The sequence below is a fragment of the Mauremys mutica genome, chromosome 13, assembly GCF_020497125.1.
Source record: "Mauremys mutica isolate MM-2020 ecotype Southern chromosome 13, ASM2049712v1, whole genome shotgun sequence".
Lineage (NCBI taxonomy): Eukaryota > Metazoa > Chordata > Testudines > Geoemydidae > Mauremys > Mauremys mutica.
In genome coordinates this window covers 19269615-19292357 of record NC_059084.1, presented here as the reverse complement: position 1 = coordinate 19292357, position 22743 = coordinate 19269615, and the positions used below count along the sequence as shown (strand labels likewise).

At 47.6% G+C, this 22743-nt stretch overlaps 1 protein-coding gene across 1 annotated transcript; it reads right to left on the bottom strand.

Moving 5' to 3' along the window:
• Positions 1-2962: 2962 nt before the first annotated feature.
• KCNK15 (potassium two pore domain channel subfamily K member 15) lies at positions 2963-9560 on the bottom strand. The gene is made up of 2 exons (XM_044985963.1): positions 8872-9560; positions 2963-3961 (listed from the first exon to the last, which is right to left on the bottom strand). Exons 1-2 carry the CDS (start codon positions 9152-9154, stop codon positions 3045-3047), a joined length of 1200 nt encoding a protein of 399 aa, XP_044841898.1. The 5' UTR covers positions 9155-9560; the 3' UTR covers positions 2963-3044.
• Between the last annotated feature and the right edge of the window lie 13183 nt (positions 9561-22743).

Here is a 22743-nt window from a genome sequence, read left to right as displayed (position 1 = left end):
TGCTGTGCATGTAACTTAATTTCCCCAGGATGGATGCGGTTGAAAGGGCACCCGTGCAGAACTGTGTGTTCTGGGTCTCCATCGTATATATCCTGCCGGAGCACGAGTCTCCCTCTGTAATGTGGCAAAGGGAACCTGACTTCTCGTTGCCCTCAATTCCAGCCAGTTAATATTCTTGGTCCATTGGTAGGGCATTTGTGGGTCACCATATAGCCCCCACAACCTGTTAGAAAAGCACCCCTGGCTATTTGCACTGCTGGAGCCTTTGCCAGAGGCCTCCTTTTGTTTTCACTGCCGCCTTCTTCTTAGGAGGAGGCCCAGCCGAGGAAGAGGACTCTGAGGGGGTTGTTGGTGGAAATCTCAGGAGACGGTGCGGCCTTCTGAGGAGCTGGGGGATGGGGTGGGAGAGGAGCAGGGACATGAGATCCCTCCAGCCCACAGCCCCATGCTGGTATGCACTCTGCCAGGGCTGTATGTAAGGCCTGGAGAGGAAGTGTTTGTTAACCTCCATAGTGTGGGTTTGATCAGGACCCCTGTGGGGGAAGAGTGCTGTCATGCCAGAGGCTGATGGGGAGTATATGTGAAGATGCAGGGTGGATGGGGCAGTACCAGTATTGGAAGAGGATTGCAAGGAGAGGTCCCACCACAAGCCCTACCTCTTTTCACTCTACTCTCCACTCCCTGGTCAGGAGAAAGGAAGTCTGGTGAGGCCCACGCTGGAGCCTTCCCACTCCAGCATCCCTGGGAGCTGTTCTGAGACCAAATGTGGAGGAGACTGTGGCAATTCCCTGCTAGAGCTGGTGCCGATCATAGCAGGAGCATTGGAGGGCACTTTTCCTGCTCTCCAGGGAAGAAGCTCCCAGTAAACAGCTTGAAATGGCTGCAAGCTCATCCTCTTCACCCCGAAGGCAGCTGCTGGACTGAGGCTCCGTAAGAGGCAGATCCTTTTCCCACAGCTGCTGGGGAGTGGGACTGGGGGTCAGGGCCCAGCTGTTCTTGCCACCCTCCATGTCCCCACTTAGTATCACGGCTCAACAAGCTACCATGAGGGGAGAGGGAAGGGGAAGAATGCTGCTAAGCCCCAGAAGACTAATGGCCAGAACCTCAGCTCCACTGAAGTAAACAGAGCTATGCTGATTTACACCAGGTGGGGAGCTGGCTCCGTGTCCCCCAGAGGAACAAGTGAAGATCAATCTCAGTGAGCAGAAACAGCAGTTCTGGGCCGTTCATAGGGCCCCTTTTGGGTGCCAAAAATCTTCATGAGAGCAGTGGCTGTGAGTGCAAGATGGGCATGATTACCCAGAAATCTCCATTCCAGGCCAATGGATCCCAGTGTATGAGAATGGATTTTCATACAGCCCATAAGAGCTTGTCTGTTTCAAGTAGCAGATGAGACACAAAGTCTTGCAAAGCAAGGAGCTTACCCCTTCCCTGGAGCGTGACATCTTTGTGGTTGAACTACAGTGGGAAGGTGCAAGGTTGCACCCAACACCCCAACTGGTTTGAGATCTTGTAATTCTGAGTATTTCCGAGAGCACAGACTCCACCTCCTCGGCAGCATTAGTTTGGGTTTTCATTGTTCTTAGGAGCACAAATCGCTCTGAGCAGAACCTGAAGGTTATCGTACTCAGGAGTGACTAATGCTAACACCACAGATTCCCTCCGCGCTAGAACGTAAGGAAGGCTGCAGGTGCTGGGGAAAGAGCCAAAAGTGGGGCAACAGAAATTCTAGCTAGAGCTACTTTCTGGCCTCCCTTAGAGCAGTGAGGTCGATGATGGGGGTTCTTAGAGCTAATGGAGGACAGGGTCAGCTCTCAGATTCAAAGGTGGGGGGGATAGGGGCTCAGGCACACTATTCCCAAGTCTGTTCGCCTTCAATTTTAACCTTACACTTCAAAAAAAATCCAATTCCACTTCCCCCAAACCCTTCTCCATCCTGTCTCTGGAAGAGCCTCGCCCTATGGCCATGCCTCATCAGAGAGGTGGAGTTCAGAGGCAGAGGGATGGTTTGAGTATTTCATCCCTACCTGAGAGGTCTCCGGATGTTCCTTTGAAACCAGAACATTGCAGTCAAGACAGAGCAACCTGCTCACAGGTTGGGGCTTGCACTGAGAGTCCACTTAAAAGCAGGTAGTCTATCTGCCATAATGACCAGCTGCATCATGTTTGGAGCCTCACTGTGGGTGGTTTCAAACATGAAGTGAGCGTGACATTGAAGTAACTTGGACAGACAGGGATTGTTCACATCCCCCAACCTGAGTAGCACAAATGTAACCCCATTAAACTTGGTGCCTCTGCTGCTGCACAAGGTATCTCCATATACCTTGATACACTATCATCTCCCTTTTTGCAAATCTCTGCCAACATTGATACCTTCGCTGTTCGGACATTATGTGACTATCCAGCGAGGAAATTATTTTGTATATTATCTCACTGCAAATTATCACTTGCAAATCTCTAAAATGTTACATTGAAGAACACGTGCCCAGCTTGTGAGGATCCCTAATTTAGAGAGGGATCTTCATTGCTGGAGAGCTTGTTAATACAGATTTTGTTTTCAGTAAATTTTGGCACATACCATTGAGCCTGTTTGGTTCCTGACATACACCGCTAGGAGCCAGCAGTCTAAGGATTAATCAGAGCAAGCCTGGAATACAGACTGCACTGCCGGGTTCTGGATTTTTTTGTAAGCCATTTCCAAGGGAACAATTCTGTCCTACAAACAGGACATTGGATTCTATAATTTGTGGGGAGCTATTATATAATCACTGCTACCTTAATATACTGCCAAAAAAAAAGTGTAACATGGTCTGACATCTCCTGCTAAGAGAGACAATTATTCATCAGTGGTATTTAAAACAAATTACTGGTCAGCATATTATGTAGCTGGCAGCTGCTGGAGTTGAAGCCATTCTAACAGGTAGCTGGAGAGAGGAGAAGAAATTAGAATAATAACAATGACCTCAGTTAATAATTTATCATCAAAATATGACTTCAGTAGTAGAATACAGTTCAGAGTAAAAATTCCCAAAGAGCATGCACATTTAGATGGATTTCCTTCGCAGGCAGTGGTGTTCCCTGCAGCAGGGGCTGTTGGATGATAAAGTGCTCCCAAGGGAGGAGACGCCAGTGGGATCCCTCATGCTCAGGGAGACCTCATCAATTTTGTAAGAAATGGAATTATAGTAAACGGGATTGGTGTGGCAGCTGAGGGTCTCTGGATGGGAAGGGGCAGGGCTCCCACACAGCCGCGGTCTGTAGCACAAACACGTGCAGAAGGAAGGGACTCTGGTGGTAGAGTTTGAAGAGTGACGTCTTGGTCTATCAGCGTCTTCCTGCATCAGTGGGATGAGGTTCATTTGACTTGTCCTGTCTTCTATGGGTAGAAAAATAGCATCTCTGTTCTTACTGTCTTCCATAGCTTTCAGGTGGATGTTGTTCCTGACTCTCCTCAGGGATGCCCTCTCTTCTGCATCCCGCCTCTCATCTTCCGAGTTCATAGTCAAAAACCTAAGGACAACTAAGTTTAGGAAAGCACCAATCACAGTCAAACCGACCAAGATGTACATGAAGCTGAAAGCCACATACGGTGACTTCTTCTGCAAAGCTTCGTTTTTCTGCAGAGCTACAAAGTCGCCAAAGCCAATAGTGGTCAGGGTTATGAAGCAGTAATAATAGGCATGGAAGAAGGTCCAGCCCTCAAAATAAGAGAAGGCAGCTGCTCCAACACACAGTGTCCCCATGCATGACAAGAAGCCTACTAAGACCATGTTTTCCATAGAGACATTAGTCTTCTTCAAGCCCAGACACTTCTTTATTTTCTTCAGCAGTAACCGGACTACAGTGTTCATGCGTTCCCCAAGACTTTGGAACATAACCAGTGTGAGGGGGATACCAAGGACTGCATAGAACATGCAGAAAACTTTGCCAGCATCTGTGCCCGGGGCAGCATGTCCATAACCTGCACCAGAAAGAGAGAAAGGCAGGCATTACTTAAACCCACAGGAGCAATGGCATCCCATGTCAGCATTGCAGGCCAAATTCCACTGCTGACAGACTGGTTTCTGTGGGGATTGGGGGTTGAGGGGGAAAAGAGCAATGTTTGCAGACAGATTTGTGTGCTCATGGTTTGTGCTTACTGAGATTTGGGACTACGCTCCCCTGCAGGTCACCCACGCTGATCTCCGAATTGCAACAGAGTACACTAAGGATGGAGTTTCATTTGGTCTTTAAAGGGCTAACGTTATCCCTCTTGCACCCCATGATAGCCTGTGGGCTCGCACTGGAGTACCTATGGGCAGGATTTGACCGACAGGGCCTGCTTCTCCTCCCAGGCTGGTTTCACACCGGTGTAACTCTACTGACTTCTGTGGATTTTCTTCTGATTTATGCCAGGGGAATTGAGAGGAGAATCAGACCAAAGGCACTTTCATTTTCACTCTATTGTTTTAAATACAAAGTGTTTATTTCACTGAAGCGCCATGAGCTGACTCCATCCCTACAGAGCTCAGAGAAGGCTGAAGCACCGCATCTTCCATCCTCACCAACACAGATTAAAATTTAATTTCCTTGTCTTGTTTGGAGATTTAGAATTGGTGTACTAAGCAAGGAGGCGCATGATAACAGTAGGATAAGAACAAGGTACTCACTGAGGTCCTGATCTTCAGGATTCTGCACCCACCTGACTTAGTTGATAAGCTTAATTGAAATTTGTGATCTATGCCCCAGATGGAGGGATAAAATTCAACACAAGAGAATTATACTGTATCCTGCAGTAATCATTATGGGAACAGGAGGCCTCATCAAAAAAACAAACTACATTTGAGAAGGCAATAGGTATGGAAACTTCTTTTGTGGACATGTTTACATCCTAGAACAATAAAAGTTAATTTAAGAAGGGACAGAGCCAGTTTGTTTCCCTGCACTGCTGCATGGTTTTTTGAAAACAATTATTTAAAATTTTCACTTTTTCCAGTTACTTAAACAACTTGAATGAAGAATATGGAAAAAATATTCATCAAGAGGCATTCTTTTTCTTTCTAGTTCTCATTCAGTACTATGACTGGGCTTCCCCTACAGTTGCACAGGGCAGAACTTTTAGGGAAACTGTGCGATCACAATGATGGATTGATCAGGAGACAATTTACACACACTGTCTCTGGTAGATTCTCAAGTGCACCTCCCACTCCAGGAAACTGGATGGGGTTGCAAGACAAGGTATTGCATAACTGACTGTAGTAAACTCACAACTGCAATATTCTAAGAGAGAGTTTGCTTCCCATTGTTTGTGTATACACACATCAACGTCAAAGGAGTTTAAATTACCTCATGTCATTTTCTCTGATACAATCAAACAAGCACCTTTTGCAGAACACAGAGCAAAATCAGGACTTGAGTGACAGAAAGCTACCAGACCTTTAGCACAAGGTCTGGCAGCAATCACCAGGTACTAGGGTACATGAGAATGCTGTGGGAACACCAAGGGGTAAATAATGATCTAAAGCAGCAATAAGGTGGAGAAATAGCTGTTGTTCCCCCCAATACTCTTAAAAGCGGATATGACTGATGCTTTCAAACCGACAAAGGAAATGAGAGAGTAAACACTGATACACCAACTGCTTGAAATCGACAGAAATGTTCTCTTTTGGGTCAAATGAAACATTTTGTTCAACCGCAAAAATATTTCTGCCTTTCAATTCACCCAAAACAAATTTTGGTTATGGGTTGACTTGAAAATAATTTTTTCCCTCTCAGAACTGTCAGTGAACTGAAAAAAATCAGTTATTTTCACAGCTCTTCAAGTGACACAAATGTGGATGAAGCATTTTGCTGAGTAAAGAGTGCTCTGATCTGTCCTGAGAACACAGGGAATGTCCCTGAAGAGTCACGGACACTCATCCATTTGAATGTTGTCAGCAAGACTCTACAGGTACTCCTACACTGCAGCTGGGAGCAAGCCTCCCAGTGTGTCAGACTCACACTAATGGGGCTCGAGCCAGCATGCTAAAAATAGCAATGTGGACACTGCAGCTTCGGCAGAGACTCGGGCTTGCCACCCAACCTCAGATGCAGGGGACGGGTGGGCTTGACAGCCAGACCTGCCACCCCAGCCACAATGCCCATGCTGCTATTCTCAGTGTGCTACCTGAGCCCCACTAGCACAAGTCTGTCTACCTGGGCTGGGAAGTTTGCTCCCAGTGGCAGTGGAAACATACCCTAAAACAAAGCACCTTAAATCCATCATTGTGCACACGGAATGTGTGCAATCAACTAAGTAAAATACTTACCATTTACATTCTGATTTTCAATTGCGAAAAGGCTTTACACCTTTCCACTAAAATTTACCCCGCTGTAAGGATTAAGCCATTAGCCAAGGTGACTGTGGGATGGCAAAAGGCTGGGATTAGATCTCAAGGTTCATGGCTCAAGGCTGCACTTGCAAGTAATAATTACAGCTCAGCCAGCACAAAGGGACATTGGAACTTTATAGTGAGACTCAAAGGTGGGGTGGCTGGCAAGGCTCCCCAAGTAGGTCTTCTACAATCAAACATCAGGGCTTTGAGGAGAAGATATGGCTGGAATCTGGGCCCCCGTGGGAGTTTTGCCTGGGGTCAGGGTTTCATGCATTGTACTGAGGGCATCCAGGCTGTTCCTGGAGAACTTTCTCAATACAGCAAATCTTAAAATGTTCACATTTGTACATCCCCATAGAGAGGAATAGGTCTTTTCCTGTCAGGGTTCCCATTGTTCCCTGCAGCCCTTTTGCTACTGCCTGCAATGAAGTCATCAGCCTGTGCTAAGCCCCCACTGTATACTGTCACGTGACTGTGAGAATACTCACATTTTGCATAAGCATTTTGATAATATTTTGCATTTTCACAGCCCCTCCTATCATAGGATCTCAGGCGGCTTTGTAAACATGAGGGAGCCCTGGCCAAAGTCCCAGAGAATTAGATATTACTTTGCAATTATTATTATTCCCATTTTGCAGATGGGGAAACTGAGGTCACATGGAGTCACCAATACAGCGGGGAGTGGAATCCGTGGATGCTGTCCTCTGCTTTGGAACTGGTAAACCTGATTTTGCACACCTCTGAAAAGGTGAAGACACTTAAAGTCTTTGGCCAATTTCCAACATTAAAGTTCCTCTTAGCTCCCTGCAACAATTCAAAGGCTGCCCATTTCCACAAATGAAGTCTTTCTGCCCGAGGAGGGGGTGCATGGGTGCAGGCAGCAGGGGTGTGCTCAGTGCCCACGCAGAGGTAAATGCAGGCAGTTGGATGAGTTTGTTGCATATGAGAACTACATAACATCACACACGGCACATCAGGGGAAAGGTGGCTTCTGAGTCTTGTTAGCACAGGGGTAGGCAACCTATGGCACGGGAGCTGATTTTCAGTGGCACTCACGCTGCCCGGGTCCTGGCCACCGCTCTGGGGGGCTCTGCATTTTCATTTAATTTTAAATGAAGCTTCTTAAACATTTTTAAAACCTTATTTACTTTACATACAACAATAGCTTAGTTATATATTACAGACATAGAAAGAGACCCTCTAAAAACGCTAAAACATATTACTGGCACGCGAAACCTTAAATCAGAGTGAATAAATGAAGACTTGGCACACCACTTCTGAAAGGTTGCCGACCCCTGTGTTAGCATAATCTGAAGGCAGAGGTAAGGACACCATGGGCAGGCAATGAGGATAAGAACTCCCAGCTGTTCAAAACCTTGTTCCCATGACTGCGTGTGATGGGGCTTTCTTACATCGGGGCAAGATGGGGCAAAGGAGAAGAGTCTTTTTGCAGGTGGCAGGGAGGGAAGGAGCCTGATGCTGAATCCAGGGAGTGGGGTGGAAGCTGCACAGAGCATGACATGGATGCACTTAGATACCAAAATGACAGCAACCTTAAATTCCAGAGTACTGTGCTGTACCCTGCAAGCTGACGGGGTTCATGGGGGCTGCTGATGGCTCTCAGGAGGAGACTGCAGAAGTGAGCTGTTAGTAGTGCAGTGACCCTGGGACTGGGGGAGGACACATGGGGAAGCAGGTAGCAGGGGGTGGCTCAGTACGCATAGAGGGATGGGAAGAGGCATGGGGAGAGGCGGGGGACAGCTCAGTGCCCATGAGGGCAGGGGGATCGACACAGGCAGGGGGCGGATCAATGCCCTGGGGAGACAAGGGGCAGCTCGGTGCCCAGGGAGGGGTGGGGGCAGACGGCTCGGTGCACATGAGGGCAGGGTGATGGGTGCAGGGAGGGGGTGTCTCGGTGCCCTGGGGGGACAGGGTGTCTCGGTGCCCACAGAGGGGTGGAGCAGGCGGGGGGGCGGCCCGGTGTCCGTGAAGGGGTGGACGGGGTGGCCTGGTGCCAGGGAGAAGTGAGGGCAGGTGGGGGGCTCGGTGACCACAGAGGAGTGGGGGCAAGCTGCTCGGCGCCCAAGAGGGCAGGGTGATGGGTGCAGGCAGGGGGCGGCTCAGTGCCCTGGGGGGATGGGGCGGCCCGGTGCCCGTGGAGGGGTGGGGGCAGGCGGGGGGGGCGGCCCGCTGCCCGCGGAGGGGTGGACAGGGGCGGCCCGCTGCCCGCGGAGTGCTGGGGGCAGGCGGGGGGGGGGCGGCTCGGTGCCCGTGGAGGGGTGGACAGGGGCGCGGGGGAGTGCTGGGTGCCCGTGGAGGGCTGGGGGGGGGCTCGGTGCCCGTGGAGGGGTGGACAGGGGCGCGGGGGAGTGCTGGGTGCCCGTGGAGGGCTGGGGGGCGGCCCGCTGCCCGTGGAGGGGTGGACAGGGGCGGCTCGGTGCCCGTGGAGAGCTGGGGGCAGGCGGGGGGGGGCGGCCCGCTGCCCTGGGGGGACGGGGCGGCCCGAGCCCGCACTCACCGATGGTGGTGATGACCGTGATGGCGAAGTAGAAGGAGCCGGCGAACTTCCACTGCCCCCCGGCGCGGTGCGGCTCGGCCTGCAGCACCAGCCGCTCCAGCTCGCGGTAGTCGTCGGCCGAGAAGCGGTACTTCCTGCGGAGCTCGCCCCGCTTCTGCTCCAGCAGCCGCCTGCGGCCGCTCTCGGCCTCCGACTCCAGCGCGTCGAAGACGGCGGCGCCCACCAGCAGGTAGGAGAAGATGCAGAGGATCAGCGAGACCGTGCGCAGGTTCTGCCGCTTCATGGCGAGGGGCGGCCTGGGGGGCGCTCGGCCGGGGCACCGCGCCGGGGACCAGCGCCGGCTTGCTCAGCCCCCGGCCGGCGGGCATCGCCTGCCGCATGCACCGGCCGCCAGCTCCCCACTGCGCTGGGCCCGGGTTATCGGCGCCCGCCTGCAGCGGGCATGCACCGGCCGGCGGGTGTCGGCTCCCCACGGCACCGGCTGCGTGCACAGAGCCCGGGCAGCGGCTCCCTCAGGTGCCGGCCGCTAGACCCCCCTGCGCGGTGCTGCTGCAGGGGCTGGAAGGTAGCGATGCCCGCGCGCCGGCTGCCAGGGCCCCGGGAGTCCCCTCCTCCCGCACCAGGGGAGGGTGGGCTGGTCCCGGGGCCGCTCCGCCTGCGGCTGCTCCTCCCGCTGCGCGCTCCCCCTCCGCAGGCACGCGGCTGGATGCGCTTCTCCTGGCGCAGGGGGTGTGGGAAGCTTGTGGCTGTTCCCGGGCTGGCTGGGCGGACCGCCCCCTTCCAGAACCACTGCCGAGCCCCTCCCTCCCCGCACCCTCATGCTTCACTGGCCACATAGGTGCTGGTGGAGCTAGAGATTCGGGGGCTGCTGCTGCACCCCCTGGCTTGAAGCGATGGTCCATTCAACCAGGGTCACAGTTTGGGTCAATGGCTCTCAGCACCCCCACTATACAAATTGTTCCAGCCCCCCGCTTAGGGGGACAGGCACTTGCTGCTTCAGCACCTTCCACTGCATGGCTCTGCCCAACCAGGTAAACGGTCCCCTACTCCCCCAGGCAGCCCCTACTGCGGCATCGCTTCCGAGATGTGTCATGGCAACCCATGTCTCCCCATCCCCGCTGCACTGAGCCTGCCCTAGGCTTAAATAATAGCTGCTTCTGCTCTCAGCCCCTGCCTGAGCACAGCCAAAGTGGTTCCAAAGTAAAGGGCCTGCCACTGCGAAGAGGAACTTGTCACCAGTCCCATCCCATTCACACCTGAGGATTATTATCGCATGGCCTTCAAATGATCACACTGCTGCTGTACCATGCAGGGAGGGAGAGGTTGGTCCGTAATGCAGCTAGGACCCAGCCCGTTTAGGGCTGGGTCGGTCAAAATCAGCTTTTCTCTGACCTACCCTGAGGCTCATTGCTGAGCACTGGAAGAGGTGATCTTTCTCCATTTGGTGTCACTAAGCCCAAACTGGGGAGGAGGACTCCTCAGGGAGCCTTTCTACCTTGGCTCACTCTCACCTACCCTCTAGCTTCATCAAGGCTGGGTTGGCTTTGTGTCACTTATTGGAAATATTACATAAAGCAGGAACTTTGCCTGAGTTCATACCTTTCTGGCAGTGTTCCCAGGCTGAAGGAGTGTTTTGGATGCTGACGTGAGTGAGAGCAGCCAAGCTGCCCCGTTTTGCTTCAGGATCCAGGTAGCTTTCAAGTGGAATAGGATTCACCCAGGCTGGATATGCAGCCATGGAGAAAGCATGTTGCAGCTAAAATACTCTTTGGGGTGGCAGTGCCGGATGTGGAAAGCAAAAGGTGTGCTGCTTGGTAGGACTCACCAGGGAGGTAGCACTTCACAATTAGCAACAATATTGAATCAACCACATTTAAAAAAAAATCACGTTTATTCTGATTTTCTCACCACTCCTAGATATCAGATTATCATAACTGCTGCTGTATTATTTGAAGCAGAGGAAACAGAAGGAGAAAACCAAAGAACTAAGTTACATGTTTCAACCCCAGATCAAATATACCCAAATTCTGCTTTGAATGAGATGCTGCAGTGTAAGCTCCCCCTGCATACCTTCATCATCAGTATGCATCAACCCTAACTTGGAGGGACCCCACCTCTAGAGGGTCAGAGAGGAGTTCAGTCTCTGCCTTTGGCCTTAGATTGAGACTGCCAACAAGGGCTAGTTGTGAAGTATTGATTTATGTTTGTGATGCTGTATGATTGACTGTGGCCATTTATATCGTTGATATTGTCACCGTTATAGAATTACAACACACCTTGTACAAACTCTATAATGTAAAGTGTCAGTGGAAACGTTCTGATTTGCTAAGTAAGATTATCCTGTTTATATGCATGTATCATCTTTGTATCTAAAGTTATGAATATTGGCTGTGGGTTTGCATCTTACATATGTGTTCCATTCCTGAGTAACACCCACCTGATAAAAGTTGCATGGAGCCAGACAGCGATGTGTTGATGGTCCATTAAGGACACTCAGGGCTGTCCTTACCCATACGCAAAGTACGCAGCTATGTGCTGCTCCAGCCTCTGCCCCTCCTTTTTCCCAGGCCTGCCAGCCCTGCCCCTGCTCCGCCCCTTCCCCAAAGCCCCTGCCCTGTTCTGCCCCTGCCCCTGCCCCACCTCTTCCCACCCCTGAGGAGTGCAGCAGGGCCAAGCCTCCACTCACTGGTGGTGGGAGGTGCAGGGACCTGGCCCCAGCCGCACTGCCAGTGAGTGCTGGGGGGTGGTTCCCCCCTGCCCCCCAAACCAGCCCCCCCCCATGGAGGGAGGCTGTGTAGGGCCCTAGAATAGCTAGGGATGGCCCAGAGGCACTTCACTCTAATAATAGGCCCAGATAGCTCTTCCTGTGGATGCCTCAACAAGAATATGGGCAATGGCTGCCCCTGTGAGTCATCAAAGCATGTAAAGACATGTGATATGCCCAGGTGACCCTGGGCTCCATCTTGGACTAGTAAAATTTTCCACAAACATAGGCTGAGAGTTGTGTTTGAGACAGTAAAATTCCATGCACATGGCAAAGGATATAAAAGGCCCCTGAGATAGCTCCATTTTGTCTCTTTCCTACTATGATTCTCTGGGCTTACAACAAAAAGGAGCCTTTTGAACTATGGACTGAAAACCTTCCAATCTTTTGGAAGTTATCAGAGAGACTTTACAAGCTAGCAGTTTATTCCATCACTGCTATAAGCTGGAGATAAGGACTTTGCAAGTATTTGTCTGTTTATGATTTATTAACTCTCTTCTTTCCTTTTATTATTATTATTTCTTTAGTTTTTAGTGACTAAAGGCTTGGCATCAGCATGATTATCGGGTAAGATCTGAGTTATATATTGACCTGGCTAAGTGGATCATATTTGGGGATTAGAGGACCCTATATTTGATGAAATTGGTTTTCAGTAACCGCTCATCACAGAGTCCAGTGTCTGGGTGGTAAGCCAAGAGCTGGAATGCCTAAGGAGACTGAACTTCTGACGTTTTGTTAACCAGTGTGGTGAGACAGAAGTTTACTTTTGTTCCTGGCTTGTTATAATATAAAGCTAGAATAACCACCAGTTTAGATGGGAATGAATTCCAACCACTCTGAACTGCCTCATCTATGAATCAAAAAGCAAGAGGAAAAGGGCTCCATTTTCTGAGCCTTCATGTATTCCTTAGTTTCACTTCTGAAAATAGAATGATAATTCTCTCTCAATCTCATGCTATTGCAGACAATATCTTCTCCAAGAAATAAACTCTCATTTGTTAGCTTAGAATAAACCAGCAAGTTTTTAATCCTCTTTACTCCACTTACAGTGTTAAAGGTGTAGGGCTATATTTCAGAATAATTTCCTTGTTCAGAAGACAATTTCTAGCTGTAATTCTCTTAAAAAATCTGTTTGGGTTCTGGACATCTGCCATCTTCACTCCTCTCTGCCCACATCCAAGATTAGCACCATTAGTGAGAGATCTTACTGAGAAAAAAATACAGGCATCTGCATTTACCATCACAAGCAGAAACCATCAACAAAGTGCTGTGTGACTAATTGTGACAGATATGGCAATTTCTTGCAATGTCTTTGGGAGATTTCACTGTATTAAGTTTACGTATCATTGTGGGCCAGGGATTATGTGTAATTCTGTGGGGAAGGGTAACTACAGACTGCTAGAAATTAAGACCAGTGGGCATGGTTAGGTAAATTCATTCAGTTATAACACCTCCAGAGAGGTACCACCTCCTTAGGAGCTCCCCTGTACTAGTTCAGTCTGGATTCTCCAGAGGCTAACAGACAAAGAAACAACTTTAGGATAAATAGCCTGAGTTTAAACTCACCCAGGCCCTCTCTTTGATCCAGCAAAATGACAGGACCTTCCGTCCAAAGGGAGGGTCCCAATCCTTAGGGAAGGGTTGGATAGACTGATACCAACCACAGCTCTAGTGGAAACTGAGGTGGGGGTGATCTCTGGGAAGCTTATTAGCATGCTAATAGGTTCTTTTAATGTTTTCTGCCAATGCTTTTACTTTAAGAATAAATGTGCTTGCTTAGGGAAAGCGCTGCAGTAACTTAAAGCCATGGGCAATTACGCTCTTTATAGCCTCTGAGGAGGCAGTCTGCTTTGCTGAGGAATTAGCAGTGTAGTCAGGAAACTTCAGGCTGGAAATACCTTTTCCAGGTGGGGAGAGAGATGCGGGTCTCTGCCCAGGAGAGGTGATGGCTGGAGAGTTGGAAGCCTGAGAGTTGGTGGTCTTGTGGGACCATAGAGTGGGAATACAGGTGCAGCAGTTGCTCTAAATTGTGACAGAGTACTGCTTCAGCTGTTTCATCAGCAAAGTACTGTTCGGCTCATGAACTCTGAAACATTGCCACATTTTAGGTAAAAAAAAGTAAAGCCTCTGTTGGAAGAATGTATCTGTTCTATGTTCACCTTCTTCAGCAGTGCCGACTTGCCAGTATGTGCTAGGAGCCTGTCAGATCTTAGAGCCTGAGCCCATGGGTGGATGGGAGATATCCGAGATGCTGCTGGTTCAAAAGGTGTCAAGTTATGAGTCAATATCTCATCTTGGAGCACTGCTGGTTATTTAGGACTCCATTATCCCTGGTGTCCTGGGCAAATTGCACTGTGACCAATTACATATTGTCCGCTTAGTGCTCGATTACCCCCCTCTCCCCCATACACTGCACTCTCACTTGTATTTGGTGTTCCTCACTTCTTCCCCATAATTGCTATTTAGTGCTGTTGTGTGCTATTAAGTAGCTGCTGAATTCCACCCCAGAGCCAGCTGCCTTCAGCACATTTCTTACCTCCCTCCCTCTGTGCTGCAAAGCCTCATTCATTCATGTTGGTAAAGTGTTATGAGAGACACACGTACACTGCACCTCCCAGATGAAGAAAGTTTCTTTCTTTCTTTCTTTCTTTCATGGTTGCCTTAATAGTAGGGTCACATCCGAGGTTGCCTTGGGCTAATCTGAGCCCTTGCCATTTGTTCTGCTTTCTTGAGAAAGCATCAGTATTTTGAAGAGGGTTTCTTACCATAGCTCTGTAAAGGATTTTGCCCACCCATCCTGCCTCTGAGCCCCAAAAGTGCTACTGGTTCAGTAACATCACTGCTTAAAGATCTGTGTTCTATGTGTCCAGAAGTCCATTGCCACAATAGCCAGCACTGATTGGCTAGTTATATTACGATATTGAAGTATGGCCTTTTCACAGCATAGCGATCCCCTCTCCTCTCCTTATGGCACACTTATGGCTAAGACCATTGGGGTCTTCTACTGGGCTAGCATCCGCATTTACCCAGTTCTGATCAGTTCTCAGGTTTGTATAATTTGGATTTCCTCAATCATGTCCTCTCTAAATCTTCTCCTGACCACGCTAAATAAATCCCAGTTTTTACAATGTCTTGTGCTACGGAAGCCCTGCCTACATCTCTGGCTCTGTGCGGCCCTTTCTTGTGGCGTTAGTAACTGAAGAAATTATTCTTCTGGTTGCTAAAAACAGAGGCCAGTGATGTAATGTATAATCTTGGAAGATAATATCAGGACCACTCTGAAATCAACACCGTGATGCACATTCCAGCCATTTTGACAGTGGTGGGGGGCAGTTTGGTTTTTTTCTTCAGTGTCCTGTTTGCATTAGCTCAGTCCATATACAGCTTCAGTTAAATCAGTGGGACTGCTTGTGAAGTAAGGTACTACTCAGCATCAGAGTGGCAGAATCAGGCCCATAACAAGCAACCCCACAATAAGAACAACCCACACATACCTGTTCCCATGAGCTACCATTCCATAACAAGTCAGGTAATGCGTGCCAGGGAGGGAGAAGAAACGAGAATTTTTAGAAGGTGTAACACACGTTGGTAGTGTCTTTTGAACTGTATCAACGTCACTCTCACTGTATCATTTGTTTTGAAAATAGCATGGAAGATTGCAGGCTCTGAAACCTTTGTGATACAATAGTACCTGAGTGCAATGCATTTGCGCTTTCTCCATGAGGGGAGAATAGCAGCATTACCTAGCTTAAATTGCATTCTGCACCACATTGCTTTTATGGGCTTGATGCTGCAATTCCCATTGGTTTCAATGGAAGTTTCACACTCGGACCCTGATACAAAGCCCACTTAAATCAACGTGACTTCAGTGGAATTTGGATCAGGCTCATACACACTTGGTGGAATCAGGCCCTGCAAGGTAAAGCATGTTGTCATTGGTTTCCAGCAAGTTGTTTAATTCTGAGATTAAATGTCTGTTATTTTTTTATTACACTGAGAGGGAGGGAGAGAGCAAGCTCTGAGCGTAGGACACAAGAATAAATGATGTATTATTGTTGTAATGAGACAGGTTTTAGTGAACACGGTTAGTTTGTTTTCCCAGTCATTGTAAGATGAATTTTGAAAAACCTGTTAGTTACCAAGGGGGAGATGGAAGACAAGGTCAAACATCATTTGTATTTAAACCAGCATCTAATTAATGTGCCTAATAATTCTGTCCTGGCAGCGAGTTTATTAAAAAGCTTTATTGGTTGTAATGGATTGGAATAAGCAAAGCTGCTTAACCTTCACTGTTGAAAGATGCTAATTTGATGCATTCTAAATATAGGCCAAAATTGCATCTGTTTAAATTTAGTCCCTGGCAATTGCCGATGATGGATATCTCTCCCTTGGGCTGTTAGGCGGTTCAGAGCATAAACAGCACCAGCACTCCGTGGAGAGCTGGATATGTGTACAAGGCACATGTTCATATTGACTAATAGGTAGCTACAGAATAAAAGATGAACTCTGAATCAATGTTACCTCTGCTGCTCTTTCTCCTTCACTTATTTACACAGCATAATGAAACAGGTAGGTGGTTTGCATTACAGAAAGCTCTCCCCTTTGATTTTAAATGCCCCATGTAAGTGAGTAGCTGAGGTAGAGCCAGACCCAGCAGTGCAGTGCAGTGCAGTGCAGGACTGGCATGCTGGAGTCCTGGGTTCTAGTCCCTATTGTTCTGCCACTAACACATTATGCACCCTTAGTCGAGTCATACAGGGCAAAATTTTCTCAAGTGACCTCTAATTTTAGCTGCCTCTGTTTTTGGATGCGCAATGTCAAACACCTAGGGCTTAATTTGCAGAAGGGCTAAGCATCTGCAACTCTATTTGAAGTCAATGGGAGAGGTTACAATGAGCTGAAGACCAGACACTGATATTTGAATTATACTGTGAGGACTAGATCCTCATCTGGAGTAAGTCGGCATAGCTCCATTGAGTTCCATGCAAGTTTAGTCCTGAATGTCTTTCTAAAGCAAGCCTCAGCATGGTTTGATTTTTGTGCACAAATGCCTGCTTTTTTTAATTTTAGCAAAAGCGCCAGCAGTTCTGAATTAAATGCTGAGATTATATACTCACAATGCCTGAGGATATTATTAAAGCAAAGGATTAGTAAATTTCAAAAAAGAATTAGACGTCCTATGAATAACAATTGCATCTGCAGTTACACTGTCTCCAATCAAATTCCAAGAGCTGGCAGTCCTTGTGCTACATGGCATGAGATGATCACTAGCTGGGGGCACAGGATGTAATTCCTTCTTCCCCCAGCGGGTAATATTGCATACTGAAGTGTATTATACCGAGGTGTATTATACTGGGTTTGCACCTTCTTCTGAAGCACCCAGACACAGGATACTGGATTAGATAGACCACTTGTAGAGGTAAGATACCAGACTAGATGGATCCGTGTTTTGATCCTGCCTAGCAGTTCTTGTCTTCAGATCAGGAATCCGACATCCCAACCTCCTGTTTGTCCTAGGCTTACATGTCTGGGTGTGCCTCACATTCTGCCCTAGAGGCCATATTCCAGGTCACTTTAGGCTCCCACTATACTTGTTTTCAGCTATTGCAGAGATGCACTACCCATCATGGGTTTTTCTTGGCACCCAAGTCACTGCAGTGGCCTCCTCAAGGAACCTCTTAACTTACTGTCACCTCTGGGTGCTTCCTGCTGTCTCTTCATGAGCTTTAGTCCAGATAGCTGCAGACATTTTGCTCAGCAAAGTATTTGGAAAGACCAACTAGTTAATAAAGAAGGTGCTGTGTATAAACATATTATAAATGCAGATTACCCTAGAATTATCAGCCTGGAAATTGCTTCCAGACATAAAACACAACCGCACCTCCACATATTATGAATTTACCCGGCTCCCTTTTCTTCCAGTTGCTGTCATCCTCAGTGCTTTTGCAAGGCTCCGTATAGACCAAACTTGGCAGACCTTTGGTAGGCATCTCAATTGCAGCATCTCCTTCTTTGGTTTCCTTAAGGCAACTAAGATCCAAACGAGAGGTTTAGATGGTCTTTTCCAATTACCTTGGGATGTTAGTTGTGACTTGTCCACAGCTCTCAGCAGCTCTGCAAGGGTTGCAGTAATGGGAGTGTTAGTACTTTATGATTCTCAATGGTTAGGAGGTGGGGGAAAAAAGAAGCAGAAATGGGGAAGGGGAGGTAGAAACAGCGAGATGGGAGGGTGGAAGTAACTAGAGAGAAAAGTAGAAGGGGAGTAGCTTGTGCGGGGGACGTATCTGAGTCATGACAACAAAACCCTTAAGCACTCCTCCACCAGTTGTTACTTTAAACTTAGCAAAGAATCCTGTGGCACAGGATTCTTTGCTGCTTTTACAGATCCAGACTAACACGGCTACCCCTCTGATACTTGACTTTAAACTTAGAAATTCCAGAGCAGGTAGAGATTTGATCCTTGTACCTGAAATCCCTGTGTCATCACTGGAGAGGGAATGGGACAGGTTTATCTCCTGACAGCTGACCAGCTACAGTCTGATTAGACTGGAGCAGCACATTGTGTGGAGGCAAAAAAGGTGTTATGTTCTTCCCAGCCCTTCCCTCAACATCAGAACGGCCATACTGGGTCAGACCAATGGTCCATCTAGCCCACTATCCTGTCTTCCAACAGGGGCCAATGCCAGATGTTTCAGAGGGAATGAACAGGACAGGGCAATTTCAAGTGATCCATCCCCTGTCATCCACTCCTAGCTTCTGGCAGTTGGAGGTTTGGGGACACCTAGAGTATGGGGTTTCATCTCAGGCTTTACTAGCCACATGCCATGGCTAACTTTATCTTCTCTTTTCAGTCTGTGAGTAAAGACTCCTTAATCCCATGACCAGCCCTCATGCTAAGTTAGCCCTATCTGGTTTCCTCTCCGGGCATCTAGCAATGAGCACACCTGATCTCTGTCCTTGTTGGTTTGTCTGGTTTTGAGTTGTCTGCCTTGTAACATTTCCCTTTTTGACTGAAAATAAGGACTGCAAGTTGTCACACAACCCTTTCCATGCAGCTGCATCCCGTGTGTTGCATGAATTTGTGATGCTGATCTATGAAGGAGACTTGGACTGGAAATGCTGACAGCACATCTTTGTCTTTGCCAGCTCTTGGCATTTAACATTCACAAACTCTATTTTCAGCTTAATACTTTTTTTTTATAAGCTCGTCACTTTGACATCAGCCAGATTCAAAGTGCCTGCAATAAACCGGATGGGTTGCATTCCTAACCAAGTTGGAATAATTATTGATCTGCTTTACCAAGTTTCACAGCGGAGTGACTTTTATTTATTTGTTTGTTTGCGCCACTTTTAAATATTTATTTATTTATAATATTTGGAAACATGCTGAGAACCTCAGGCTTTCTGACTGAAGCCTGAAAACAAATCCAGAACAATATTTCCTCTCTTCATTGTCCCTGTTGTTGTTGTTGTTGTTTAATATTTGTATTGCAAGAAACAATGGAAGGCCATTGTGAACAATGGAAGACTGAGCCCCATTGTGCCAGGTGCTGTATGAACCTATAATAAATGGCAGTCTCTGCCCCAAGGAATTTACAATCTAAAAAATAGACAGCAATCCTGTGGAAATGCCATCCTGAATTGTGACATCAAATTCACCATAGAAATACAGTACATGTCAAACTCCTGTGTGAGCGTAGTCCAAACCAGCAAGTTGCTGAGTGCCCTCAGCTCCCATTTTGGCCAGCATGGTGCGCTCCATCCCTCATCACTTTGTGATGTTTTAACTCACTCTCCAGCCAGCGGGGAGTGTTGATTTCAGACTGCAGGGCTGCCTGGAAAGGTCAAGAGGCTTGGGACTATTTCAGACAGAAAGAGGTAGGAATGAATTCCAAATATGAGAGGCTGCTCTGAGAGTTGCAGCAGGTCCCTCTCCTGTATAGCAAGGGAGTTCCAACCTGAGCACATCAGCTGATCTCAGCTGCAGCAGTACAGAGTGGGGACAGGGGCATCTTTCAAGTGGAAAAGTCTCAAGGCCCTTAGGGCTTCGTAGGTCAGAAGTGACACTTTAAACTCCACCCGGAAGTCACCAGGCAGATCCCAGAGCATGAGCTCCCCGCAAGTTATCCCATACAACAAGCAGGCCACCACCTTCTTCACCAGCTTCAGCTTCTGAATAGATTCCATTGCCAGGAAAAGATCATCAACTAATGGAACAGACTGAAGTCCTGATGGCCCAGGGTCAAGATGGAGGCTTCCAGATGCTCAGAGAGTTGTCCTGCCTCAAGCTTTTCCATAATCTGAGCTGAGAATGGAGGATTAGATGTGGGTTCCCATCGGGATATGGTGTCAGCATCAAGAGATGGTTTTCTGAGCAGAGGCAAAACACAGCCTTCCTCTAAAGCAATCAGCACCCTGGTCACACCTCAAGGGAGGTGTTGACAGTCTCTCCCAGCAAAGACCTATAACTGCCTTCACCAGCCAGGAGGGACAAGTGTTCAAATTACAGGTCATGGCTCTAAGTTCTCCTAACAGACTCAGAACCTCCAGCTGTGGTATTAGCAACAATTCAAGCAGAAATGAGCTATGGTACCATTTATCCCCTCAGGATATTGATTGCTCTGCCACCGCAGTCTGGTCAGTACTGGATCAATTTCACCCACAAAGTAACCAGAAAATGTTGTCGTGATCACATTGCATCCTGGATAGTTATTGATTCCACTCACTGCCGCAGTGTCCTGTGGTTCCCAGGGCTTCCTGCATATACTGCATCCTGCTCTGAAAACATTTTTAGACTAATAGTATTGGCATATGTAAGCAATTTACATTTTTGAGCCAGGCTAGGCCAACAGGCCACTTACTGACATTCTCCTTGTGGTTTATAAGAGGCTAAATAGCTGGAGATGGGATTTGAGGTTTTATGATTTTGCTTTGATTAATTTTTGTTTTGTGCAGAACAAAGAGCATCTCATGCAGTATAAATATGTGCTTATGTCTGTGTAGCCTTTCTGCTGTTTAGATTGAAGCTGCTTCCCTTGACACCACTGTAATAAAGAATAAACAAACCATGGAATGGGGGGAAAGTTTGCCATATTCTAAGTAGACTCATCTCTTTACATTCCTAATACGTTCCCACTCCTTATTTGGAGTCCTTAGATTAAAGCCAGATTGCTTTCAAAAACAGCTTAGTTTGCTTAGATATGTGCCTCTGATGCACACATGAATAGCTAGTTAGGCACACTAGACTGACTGCACAGTTATTGACTTGAATATATTCATGGTGATTGTGCGTACACATTAGGTGTGCAACTGCACTTGCATTTTGCATAGGGAATTGGGTGTCTGGGTATTTTGAAAATCTGGTCTTTAATCATTAATTTATAGTGTCCTCCTGCAGTACACAGGTATGAAATGTGAGAGTGCCAAGGGCTATGCATTCTTCAGCTGACATCTTCTCTTATAGCTCTCCTGTAGCAACACATTATTCCATAATCATTAGTCCAGTTAGGGAAAGAATCAGTCCATTCATGCAAATGAAAAACCAGTTATATTTTGTTTTTGTTTTGAATGAAGATTGCAGAGTAACTTTCTTCGCTCCAGAAGAGCTGGTGTGCACTCCAACCCACCTCCTTTTCCTTAGAGCCACAGGAATCGTTTGAAGTCATTACAGCTTTCTGCCCAGCTACAGTACAGCTCACCAAGTATCGCCTCTTTTGTTATGCTTTCCTTCTCACTGAAACTTTAACGCACAGTCTTCTAGGTATGTGTTGTCTCAAAGGGTGTCACAGCCTACAGTCAGACCAGTTTTCTGCCAGTGTAAATGGTTTGAAGTCTGGCAGTGTGATCTAGCGCAGTGGTTCTCAAAGCTGGTCCGCCGCTTGTTCAGGGAAAGCCCCTGGCGGGCCAGGCTGGTTTGTTTACCTGCCGCATTCGCAGGTTCGGCCGATCGCGGCTCCCACTGGCCGCGGTTCACTGCTCCAGGACAATGGGAGCTGCGGGAAGTGGCGCGGGTTGAGGGATGTGCCTTTGTCAGAATGGCCTGTTAGCAACTTGGGAGGCAAAGAAGCCCTTATTCAGCTTTTTTCTGACATCCCCTCACCAGATGTTGATATATGGCCCCAGTTAGCAGAATTAGAAGTGATGAAACTGAGAAATTAACCCCCGTCCCACCCCTGAGTTAATGGAATGGAACTGGAAGCTCAGTGAAGCAGAAAGCCAGTGTCATCAATTTGCTTTCCAGTTACTCTCCGAGAACACAGCAGCATCAGGATTTCAGTCATTGCGATCTCGCTGAAGTGCGGACATAATGGAATAACTGGTTCCTGCCTCGGGTCAACAGCAGCTTCCCATTCCCTTCTTATAAGCTGGCACTGTACAAGGTCAGTAAAAACTCAGTCATTGTTTCTGGGTTGAGGCTGAATATTGCATATAGTTCTGTGTGCTGCTGGTGATTTAATGGGTATAATTCCCTGGGTGTCCAATAGGATAGTAACAGAGACATTCTTGTGTGCATAGCTTTGGTTTCCAAAGCCGACAGCTTTCAGTGACTGACACCGTTGATTCTGAAAATAGCTAGATACAAATGAAATGACCTCAAGAACATCTAATGAGGTATCAACAGGGCATTGTTACTTTTCTGCTCTCTGACACTTGCCACAGACTAAGGCATGTAAATATTGTCACATTAAGGAGGTAACTACTTTTTTCTCGGGCAGATCCCTTATGGAATCTCTTCAGTTCTATCTTATTTCAGTGTTGACTGTCTTCTAGTATTATTATTATTTTATTATTTATTACCATAGCACTAAGAAGCCCTAGTTGTACCAGTACCCCTTTGAGAATATCTGTTTTTTCTCATCTGTTTCCATTATTAATGTTATGAAGCCCAGTCTGAATATTCAGTCTCCAACATAACATACAAAGTTCCTCTGATCACAGTTAATTTCCTAGATGAGTTTCAGCTATAAAAACTTAAAACTTACCCACATGAATACTCTCCCATTAGCTCTGTGCATGGTAAGTGTGATTCTTGCTTAGGATAGAAGAGAATAAAAACAAATCAGCAAAACATATGCAACTTTTTCTACCTATTGGTAAAAGCAGCTCCT